This window comes from Ascidiella aspersa, chromosome 1 (genome assembly GCF_963924565.1).
Source record: "Ascidiella aspersa chromosome 1, kaAscAspe10.2, whole genome shotgun sequence".
Lineage (NCBI taxonomy): Eukaryota > Metazoa > Chordata > Ascidiacea > Phlebobranchia > Ascidiidae > Ascidiella > Ascidiella aspersa.
This window is the reverse complement of record NC_139447.1, coordinates 37,280,937-37,292,493: the sequence shown is the minus strand read 5'-3', so window position 1 is coordinate 37,292,493 and position 11,557 is coordinate 37,280,937. Positions and strand designations below refer to the sequence as shown.

At 35.9% G+C, this 11,557-nt stretch overlaps 1 protein-coding gene across 1 annotated transcript in view; it reads right to left on the bottom strand.

The window, feature by feature from the left end:
• Positions 1-684: 684 nt before the first annotated feature.
• LOC146170350 (uncharacterized) overlaps positions 685-11,557 on the bottom strand; it is a 47,926-nt gene continuing 37,053 nt past the window's right edge. Inside the window, exons 7-11 of the mRNA XM_083388354.1 lie at positions 8,801-8,942; positions 8,193-8,303; positions 7,427-7,554; positions 2,124-2,193; positions 685-1,683 (exon numbers count right to left, since the gene is read on the bottom strand). Of these exons, the coding sequence (XP_083244480.1) occupies positions 1,363-1,683; positions 2,124-2,193; positions 7,427-7,554; positions 8,193-8,303; positions 8,801-8,942 (772 nt within the window). The 3' untranslated portion in view covers positions 685-1,362. The remainder of the gene's footprint in view (positions 1,684-2,123; positions 2,194-7,426; positions 7,555-8,192; positions 8,304-8,800; positions 8,943-11,557) is intronic.

Below are 11,557 nucleotides of genomic sequence, written 5' to 3'. Positions count from 1 at the left end.
GCAAGATCAGAAATTCTTAAACTTGTTGCGCTCGCGTAACCTTATGAGTATACATAAGGTTTTGTATATTCCAACGGGGGACATTGACCTTAGAACTATTTAACTCTACTAATTTAAACTGAACATACTGCTTAAACATTAAAAATGCATGTTATCAGATTGTAACGCTGTCATGTTTTAAACAAGCGGTCTGATATAATTAATTGATGATACTAATGTACAAAAAGTAAATTCATTTATGTAGACCCTAAATAATTTAAAAAAAAAAAAGTAGACTTCAGTAGTTTTCTAACCAAGTATTTAACTAAAGTTACTTTTTTAACTTAAATTGACGCGTTGGTTGGAATACGGTAACATACGATACACATAATTTGTTGCACGGAGAAGTAGACTAACAACCATACAACTCTTTTCTGGCCAAATCTCAATTTTGACACAATATGAATTAAGTAGTTTAAAATTCAGGTTCTCCATTACAAAAAATTGATTTAATGTCTAATGTCTATGCTGAAACAAGCAAAATTAAAATTGGAACGTCGAGAGGTATTTTTATCGCAATCCTTATTCCAGTTTTTTTTTAAACCTACGCGAACACCCAACTGTATTTGATTACACATCGTAGCCTCATATAGCCTATCCGATAATAAGGCCATCTCCAAGTCAGAGATCATATTTGATCCGAGGTTTTGAGCAAGATTAAAACTGAAACTTTATTCCCGGGCGGTTGTGGCCGCCCAAAGCGTAAAATCGAACAATAAAAAATCCCCGTGAATTTTTCCAAAGCAAAAAGAAAGAAAACAGTACAACGAACAAAAAAGGTAAACTTCGCTTCTAAAAGTCGCACAACGAGAGAGAAAAGGGAACAACAGCACAAGAAAAAGCGGAAAAAAGTGTACGAGCCGGTTTGAAAGCCTGGAAACTTTGTGGCAGTATGAAAGATGTAAAACCATTCATTTATATGCAAGGTTGATAAATCTATCTACGACTACTGCAATAAAAACCTTGAAACTCGTCTTAGTTTAATCCTTAGTTTTCCGGAAAAAAACAATGTCGATATGAGTAGCGAAATACATTGCGTAACAAGAACGATTCGACATTTGTTCGTGTTTTAAGCGATTAACGCTTAAGGGAAGATAGTTTATAAAAGTTGGGATTTTCCACAACAAGGATTATTCACAGATCGGTAAAATAAACGAGGGTGGTAAAATATTTAAAAAACACAAGTAAAACCGCGCGCTGGTTGATCGTTAAAGTCGCTAAATCTTCAAACACCGGGCTTTTTGTGTGTTTTGATTTTCACCCGGGCGCTGCATTGTACAGTCGCTCCCCTCTTTTAATAAATAAGCAAGCTTAACGGCGACCTCACGTGGGACAGTTTGAATCTGACTTTTCCCGCCTCGTGGACGAAGAAGTCCCCGGAGGCTCCTCGGAGCACTGACTTTCTTTTTTCCTCCTTCTTCGGACGCCGCTCGCTTCCGCCGCGTCATCTCGTGACGTCACGTCCGGTGGTAGGCAACGGAGCGTGTCGAGTTGACCCCGTATGACGTCAGCAAGTACTTGGGGAAGTTTGTTGACGGTGTCTTCTAGAGTGTTTATGCGGAGGCTGATATTGCGGACTTGCTCCTCCATTACTTCGTGGCGAGTTGTGATCTCGCCGAGCATGTCCGACACGCGGATCTGCATCTGCAGGAGAAAAAAAAACACATTTTTTCTGTTTTTAGTATTTGTTTCTTTAACTTAGATTTTTATTTCTAGGAGTAAATTGGGAATGGTTATCGGATGTTTGTTGACCTTTCATTAGAGAAATCAACCAAGAGTGAAAACAAAACTTTTTATTGCTTGAAGTAAAAAAAAATGAAAAAAAAAAAATGTTCAGATCATAAAATGTTTTACAACACTATTTTGACGGAACAAGTCATATATTTCAGTAAAACATAAATAAAATCAAGTGTGTCTATATCTTTGGAAACCTAAGGAAATCATTACTATGTTACCCATATTGCTATCCTAACGAGCCAATAATTGTAAATTGGCACATAAATACATTAATAAGTAGAGAAAAAACTAAGAAACGCGCCTAGGCAAACTAATAAACAAAAGTCGTAAATTGCTATAATTAATACCTTTGCGAAATCGATGAGAGTATTTGCCTGGTCGTTCAACTTCCTTTGTTCCATCTTGAAGCTTCTCAATCTAAAAAAAACGAAAAACAAACGGTTTATTACTTGTATCACTCACCACTCACCGGTCAACCAAGTGCTAACACATGATTCAAAATATTTTTTCAAATCAATATTTAAAATATTTTTAACTAAACGTTTATTGAAATACCCCCAAAAAAATCAATAAAGAATGGCTCTGAAAGCAATTGAATAATAATCTTACGAGTGGAATGAAATTGAAATATATTAAGGTCAATAATTATTTTAAATTGAAAGAAAATCGTTTAAAAAAAGGGAAATCAAGTCATACTGTCATGATTTACAGTATGACTTGATTTATTATGGTGGCAGTCAGGTCAGCTTAAATGTTGTGAATTAATATTACTTTGTTAGTAATATTCAAAATGTAACACGGCAGTGAGCGGGTAATTCGGTTAAGCAGTCGACAGCCGACATATTATATGAGGAAATCCTTTAAAATCAAAGTTTGAGTCAAGCGCATTTGCATTATTTAGAATTTGGTTCGTGGAAACGACATTATTCGGAATAAATGTCAAACAGCTTTGCTGAAATATCTCATTAAACATGCAGAAAGTCGAAACTTGATAAAATTCATTTCCATCGTTACTGAAGTAATAATACGTGAGAGCAAATATTGTATAAGCCAGAGTTTTAATCTCGCGTCTCGCCAGTACCGAAAAAGGCAATACATGACCTTTTCGTGTTGCTTACAATAAACTATGTTAATCGATCGGTTTTCCCGATAGGAAGTCACAGTTACATTCTGTGGTTTACGGCGAACAAATATTAAAATCGACTATGCGGCTACAGCGACTTCCGATTCCACGCTGGAATTTCAAATGCGGGTCGAATACGTGAATATATAATTATATTATGTGATCTTTAACTGAGTACAGTTTTTCAACTGTCCATTGAATAGCGTATTTACCAGTGTTGCAATGACTTAGTTGACTTCAAAATAATTGCACTTAGGTCACTGTATTTCACTTGACTTGACATAAGCGGCTTCGCTAACTTAACTGTTTCGTACAATAGATTAGTCTTGGACTTAAGTCATTTAGTCGAAATTGTTTTCAATTAACATTTTATATAAACAGAGATAACTTATTTTAATTTGTGTGTAAAATTAGTTATTTGTAATTTGATATACTGTTATAATAAAACAAGTTTACCAATGTTGATAGTTTAAAAACTTTAGTTAACTCGCTTTAATTGAGTTGACTGGGGCCAGCCTCGAGCAACCGGGCCTGGGTTTCATTTTTTAACTTGTCATTTTTACAAAATATGTGACGTGGACTTAAGTATGACTTAAGTCGGTTCAAACCTTCAAAACGATTTATTTACAACAATGGGATCCACATTTTAAAATACACTGACTCTAATGAATTAAACGGCAAATATGAATGGTCAAAAATAGAGCCAGGCTATTATGCGGTTCCGTTTTAAGACTAAGAAAGTCGTACAGGCGCTGAGGAAAAATAAGTCTTCAGGTTTTGTACTCTAAACTTTTACGGCCAAACGGTTGTAAATTGCGCAAGAACTCAAGATTTTGCCCGAAAAATTAATCTGTGGCTTCCAATTGAGAAACCCTGGAATAGATATAAAATTATAGATGAATCAGTTGGTTTGAACTATATAAAAACAAATTGTATTGAGCATTTGCACAACCGTACTTAACCAGGTGAAAGTTTAAATCTAGAATTAGACAAATACGGCTATTTACAAAGATGATAAATTATGTAACGATATTGTAGATCGTTCCCTGTTAGTACCAAAATAAATTAAACATTTTACCTCTTAGTAAAATGCGAAAACCATTCACTTCATAAAAGAGGCAAAAAGCCTAATGCAATGAATAATATATTTTACCCTAATGTAAGAATTCACTTAAAAAAAGACCAGGTTCCTAACAGAACCGAGAATGGCGTTTCGCTGAGCGGCGGCGCACAATACGTTCCGCGTTTTGCGGCAAAAACGCGGGGCTTGACGTCGCGATTAAATATTAACGAGCTGCGTGATCGAAAAAGGCGCGTCGATAATGCGCATCGCGGAATATGAGACGCAGCGTTTTACGTAGGTGGGTTCCATGGCGTTCATTATGTCGGCCCGATCGAATTTGAACCATTTAAAACTCGGAGGCTTGAATTTGGCAAGCGAAACAAAAGGTAACGGAGAAATGCCGCAAAAGGATGAGAATATGAATTGTTCGCATGCGTTACGTTCAAAACCGACGTAAACTGTCGGAATTTTTCGAAAATTAGCGTTTTATAGCGATTTGGCGCTGGTATCGTTGTATTATTGACTTGATGTTCCTTTTCATTATTAAACTGTTTTAGGGTAAATAACCACGACGTCGAAATACCTAAAAATATACCTAACTAGCTAAAACGTATGACATCCTACGCGAAATACGAGACGCAGCGTTTTACGTGCGTGCCTTCGATGGCGTTCATTATTCCAAACGGATCAAATTTCAGCCATTTAAAATCCGGTGGCTTAGATTTGGCAAGCGAAAATAAAAGGTAAATGGAAAAGTGCTAGGAATATGATCAAAAAGGCAGAGAATATGACATGCGTTGCATTTAACACTGACGTAAATCGTCGCAATTTTTCGTTTGACGTCGAAATATAATTCCCGAAAGTGTCGAGGCTTTTTAATTGAAATGTCAAAAGTGTATTTGGTCCACACGAATATAAGAGTAACTCGGGCGCAGTTTACTTAACTTACATACTTACCATAACGATACCCGATATTTGGGACCAAACGTATCGCCATGCATTCCGATACCCAATGACGTCATTTCTATGCTCAAACAAGCAAAAATGCAATATATGGAAAAAAAACACACAACAAAAACTTAAAGGTGTATGACTATACACTGTATTACAAGCATTCGGTGTCATTCACCCAGAATAAGAAAACTTGAATAGCCGAAACGTTAAAAAAAATTATCAGAGGAGCTGTTATGTTTAATGCTATGCCTGGTAGCAAAAGTTTATATATTATATTACAAAAAAACAAAAATTACCAGAATCATTTTTTCTGTTTATTGTAGAATCCTATAGTAATCGAATAAAACACAATTTGTAGAATTATTTATGGTAATGCCTTAATTGTTTGGCGCTAATGTTTTAGAATTTAAAGCAGGACATTTTTAACAAAATACTAAGGTTAAAGATGGGAGCAAACTTTAACTGGAGTATTTTTCGTTTCCCATTGCAAACCAAAGAATTTCAGGGTTTGAAATAAGCGTCTTATAACGATTTGGCGCCTTTGTATTATTGACGTGATGTACCTTTTCAATATTGAATTGTGTTAGGGTAAAGGGTAAACAAAAACATGACCGTAAATTTGCTGAAATGTATGATTTCCTACAAATAACGTATCGATTAATTGTATAGGGTAGGTGTAATTTTAAAAGATGCATCATCATGTTGCATAACTCCATTTAATTTATTTTAGCGTCAGTCGGTAATTGCAACGCTCCAGTCATTCCCACCGCATTGGATTAGTTTAAGCGCGCCATAAAACTTTAATGCTAAACGTCGTAAAACGTGAATGTGGCGCATTTCATGCTCGTAAATTATACGGTGCTTGCGTAACCCGTATTTTAAGCCAATTCACAAATTGGAATTGCGGTAGAACTGCTGGCATATTTTAAGTGCTTATGCAACCCAAGACAGGAAGTGGTAAACTTATGTAATGTGGACAAAATTCTATGCACGATATCCCAGTGTTAAACAATACAATTTAAACAAACACCTAAGTGAAAATTTGAAGTTTTGATTTTCGTGTACAAAAATGTTTGCACCCCAAAAAAATTGAAAATCATCGATTTTATCTAAACTAAAAATTCGTTTTTGCCGCAATAACAAAACTTTTATCTTGCATATAAATATTGAACTTGGATAATAACAAATTTGAATATTTTTTACCCTAAATATTCATTGGCACCCAATTTTTTATGGGTTAAAGTTTTCACTTTTATTAACCATTTCCAGGATTATCTCGAAATTGCAGTGTTGTAAACAATAAGCCATTTGTAAAATACCTTATGTACCAGTCAATATGTAGCAATCTAACCGTTTTATTGCAAAAATTAGGATAAAAATCTCAATTAATGAACACAGTTAAATTTCAACCCAATTGATTTAATACAGTGACTTTAATCGAAGTCAAGCATTTGTTCAAATGACTTAAGTCAAGTAAAGTGACTTTCCAGAACTTAAGTTAAATGAAGTCATTAGGCCGATTCACAAATTGGAATTGCAGTAGAACTGCCTGGCATATTTTTTCAAGTGCTTATGCAACCCAAGAAAGGAAATGCTAAACTTATGTAATATGGGCAAAATGCTGTATGCACGATATCAGACGGCCAAGTGCAAACTCAAGGGTTTGCTTCTCGTGTGACAAAATGTTAGCAACCATAAAAAATGCATATTTGGGTAGATGAATCCATGAAATATAGTTTACTCTTGTCGCTGCTGAGAAACGATGATAAACAACACTCTACTTTCGACGGTAAGTTCGCAGCCATCGAAACTATCTAAACCAGCGGTTCTCAACCTTTTTTTCTTTCGTGGCCCATTTTCGTTGCACAAAAATTCTGTGGCCCAATAAATTTGTATGAAAGAAAAAACTATAAACTAGGTTCAGAACAAAAAACAGCAGACCTTGTTTCAAAATAGATTATTTCTTTAACTGAGCATTAGTTAGATACTGAACAATAAATTTACATTACTTCTCAATTCCTCCCTAAGCCATTATTCCTGTAAAATTAAGTATAGTGACATAAATGAAACTAAATTCTTTAGTAAATCTAGCTTTTCAAAAAATAGTCTGTGGCCCACTCAAAATGTTCCCATGGCCCACCAGTGAGCCATGGGCCACTGGTTGAGAACCGCTGATCTACACAATGGCCTATAATGAACTTGGATAATTAGAAAAAAGTAAATATTTTTCACACCAAATGTTATATTGTCACGTAATTTTTAATTTTTAACTACTATTTGCAATCTTCAGGATTATCTTCAAATTGAACTGTTGTAAACATTAAGTCATTTGTGAAATAACAGTGACTTGAGTCAAGGCATTTATTTAAATGACATAAGTCAAGTCACTTTAACGTAACGAAATAAGTCAGGTCAAGTCATTTAAAAAGTGACTTAAGTGCACTTGAGTCAAGTCTTCGACTTAATTCATTGCAACAATGCTAAGTTGTTTGTGCCTTTCATGCACTTACTGGTAAATAGCGTGAAGAAACTTCCGCTGATGCCTTCTTATTCTGGTTGGCTCCAGCTTTTCGCTTAACTTTGTGTTCTTGTAGATCAGCCAGGTTTCTCGCAGAACATTTGCCGCGGCGTTTTTAACCTGGAAAAACGTGTTTTGAGAATAGCGCAAAGATTAACACTGACGAATAAGATGGAGGTTAGTCTTTGTCCGAAGAATTAGCTAAAAAAATAAGATCAAGCCTATAGTTATTTGACCTTAAATCATATGTCACTCATATTTTTTAACTGACTGCAGTTCCAATGGTCGTCTGTTTAGGCTGGCTATGATTTGGTTGAAAATATACTGTACAAATCACTTTCAAAACTGATTTTTCCAGGCATAGGATTCACACTTTTTTCACCTTAAAATTTAGAAAACTTAAAATTTGCTAAATTCCGCAAAATGAACTGAATCCCTTTGCTATTTTTAAATTGTAGTTTTCCACCTCTAAGGTTTCGTTGAATATATTATTCTAAAGTTTATTTAATATATTCAAGGAGATGGCTGGATGGCATGATAAAAACGGGACATTTTTAAATTAATATATTAAAATATTATTCCAATTTAGTTTAAATATATTCAAGAAGATGGGATGACATGGTAAAAAAAAACATCTTTACTTTGCATCTGCAAAATTCATTTTACCTAAACTCTGTAGGTGACCGTTCAAATTACTTTCACCACTGCAATTATGCCAGTAAAAACGGATTGGCGAACATTAGGTTTTTGTTTCTCACCCGCTTAGAAAGCTGCGTGTCCATCATGAAGTTGTGAACGTGCTTTTCAGCTTTGGTGAGTTCAAGTTTTCGCGCTACAACCGCCACGACCAAAGCTGTGCAACCGGCGCCCTGAAAAAACATAATATTGACTGCATGAACAACGGTCTTTATGACGACATACACATATTTAGATTTGAACCAAGCAAAGGAACAAGAAATACGCTTTAAGCGCAATAACTTCAAACGCTTACCTAATGTTATTTTAGTTACGATTGTCATTTGACGTTCTAGTGTTAGTGTAGTATATTTTTTGGCAAATTAAATAAAGTGGACACTATTAACAGCGCTTAAAAGTCTGTTGTATACTACAAAAAATAAAACGTTTAAAAGTTCAGTTAACCCAGTTGCGAACGAAATAGTTTTTAAATAATTTAACTTACAAGGTTGAATCGTTGCCTTAAATCACAAATCATTACAAGAACTCCTGTATTATTCGGTATAGGATCGGCACCGATACCATCCTTGTATCGGACGAGTACCGTTACTACCACTAGGAATCGGGTATCGGCTCCGATCCGATATTATCGGTCATCACTACTTAGAACCCAGATCCAGAAGAAGCCTACCATGATTCCAGTAAGCAGGCACACACTTCTTCCACAGTAAGTGTTGGGAACCATATCTCCATACCCGATTGACAGAAAGGTGATACAGATCAGCCACATCGCGCTCAGGAAGTTGCTGTTCACGTTGTCAGCGTCGTGGTATCTGGAAGGGAAGAACACACGTTTCTATGACAAATAATCATATTTCGAGGTAGACAAAATAGCCTGATGTAGTCCAAATCTGTCTTGTATTTCAAGCCTAAACATACCAAATAAAAAGTCATACTACAAACCGTTGCCAAGTGAAAATGACTCTGTAAAATACTTTGGGTTTGATTCAGTCTAGAAAAGGTGTTCATACACTTATGGGGGTATGCTAGCTTGAACACCAGTGTCGTAATGACTTAAGTCAATGTTTGAAGCTGAAATAGCCTCAGTTGGCAAACCTAATTAAACCCTGAGAGTAGTCTTTAATTTGGATTAAAAAATGGCTTTTTTAAAAGTGAATATTTACCTTTTTATCGACACAGGTTGTACATTTTTGGAAGATATACCGGTTGATGTCAAATGCAATACCACGCTGCGAAACGGACAAATGGATTGAAAAGCAAAGCTTCTTGCAATAAAGGTGGCGGCTAATTTTATTTGTTGTATGTAAACTAACTTAATGTTGAAACTAGAAGCCAAACACGTTTATATATCCGTCATAGGTTTGTCAAAATGTCGCAAAGTTTAACACAACAAGTATAAACGGTCACTTTTTAATGCATACTTGCGACAGCCCTTATAATCAGCGCTGAAAGATGAGAACATGTCGCCGACTAATTTGAACCCTATCGGACATAAGTAATGACCTTTTAATGAGGTACTTGATACATTGATTAACCTCACAACTTGGTTGGGTGATGACAGAGCATTAAGGCGATAGCTCGCTATAGGAGGTCTCCAACACCTCATTACATTCCAGCACGTAAAGCGAACTTTGGAAGTAAACTTTTGTCATCAGTTCAAGAGAGAAAGGACAAATTAAAGGGTGAGGCGATAATTCGCTAGAGGAAACGTTAACTTGACTCCTTTAATCCCGATATGATCAAAGCTGTCATCGTGGTGGTTTGCTAGTTGGTGGCGACAGGACTATCACCGTTTTTAACTTGCAAGCGGCGACTGACAAAAGGCCTAGATGATTTTGAGGCGGGTTTGAGTTTGCCTGACAAGTTATTGCTTAGTATGCCCTGTCAATAAATCAAAATTAAGTGTACTTCCATGGCTTCGCCTTTGAATAAGAGTGGAATACAAAATAACCGAGACAAATATCGTCGCCTTAACAGTTTGTGTGTATCCCAAATATACCCATGCTCGATTGCAACATAAATGTTTAAAGCATTAAAGTACGTAAACTGCTAGCATTGTAAAGCCGAACCAAATGTTTCAGAAGAAAATCCTTAAAAACCTGAAACGACGAAAAAAATGCCATAACTTTTTCACAAAAACAAAATTGAGCTGTAGTTACTATGTTTGAATTGATGTCTGGTTTTTAACATAAAATTGCCTAACATGTTTTCATCAACCAAAACTAATACTTACAAAAATGGCGAGGTTTCAGTGCTCTAACTTCAAACCCCGCTGTTAGAAAAGGAAGATAGATTAATTCGAAACTTGTGCACAATGTTACCCTAAGTTTTATGGCTTCGATCCCATAATCGTATCTGGATCCGCTAGATGGGAGTAAAGAGCTTAACTTTAGCAAATGGGAAATATTGAAACCCGTGATTTTACTATTCCTTTAATTTGAATTGATTTCAACATAACTTAAGTTTTAAGATTCGCTTTTATTCATTTAACAATGCAAAATCTGCGACGCACAATCCAAACCCATGAGAAACCAAATACTTTGAGATGACGTCCCAGTCAAGTCATATGTAAAATACAATAAATCCAAAATATGTTTAAAAAAATAAATAACAAGCCAAGTCTCATCAGTTGCCCAAGGCAAGTCCCAGTTAAGTCATTAATAAAGCAAGTCAACTTCAAGTTAAGCCAAACGTTTAAAAAATCCTATTAAAATAGTTAAATTCGCCAGAGTAAGGCCACTAACGTATAAACCTTGTATTCAAGTTGTACATATATAAATATATATAGTGAATATCGATTAGTTTTTCTTACAAATCAAAATGTGGTGAACATACACTGGCTTTTAATGGGTTTATGTCTTCCGAACAAAATTATTTCAGCCGAGCATTTAGAGCCACAAAGGTGGTTGTTTATCTTTTGCCAAGCCTACGCCAGCCTTATGTCAGCATTAGCTTTCAGGTCGTGCAATGTTATAGTATCGATCGGACGATATAGTATCGATCGGACGATAGAGCGTCCTGGATTTCACCAACAGCTGGCAAAGAACAAAGCCAGGTCACCTCCCCCCAAAATACCCCCCTTATGATCGTTCTGAATCGATGTGTCAACATATTGACGTCGCATTACCGGATCGATTGAGCCAGTCGGCCGGTAGCCTACAGGTGAAATTGCCGATGGAATTGGGTCTTTTTACGGATTGGCGGAAATAATCCTGACAGGTGGATGTTTTAAGCGGATTTCGGTGCGAATCAATACATCGCTCGTCCCTATTTCGCCCGGCTGTAAAATAAATTGCTCAGTCGATCCAAAAAATCTAATGCCTTCTAAGCTGTGTTAAAATCTTTCTTTTATGGCCTTTGACCTAGTGAGTAGATAGCTGCTGTTCTACTGGCCAGCGTTTACAGTGCTACTGATTCAGGTATATAA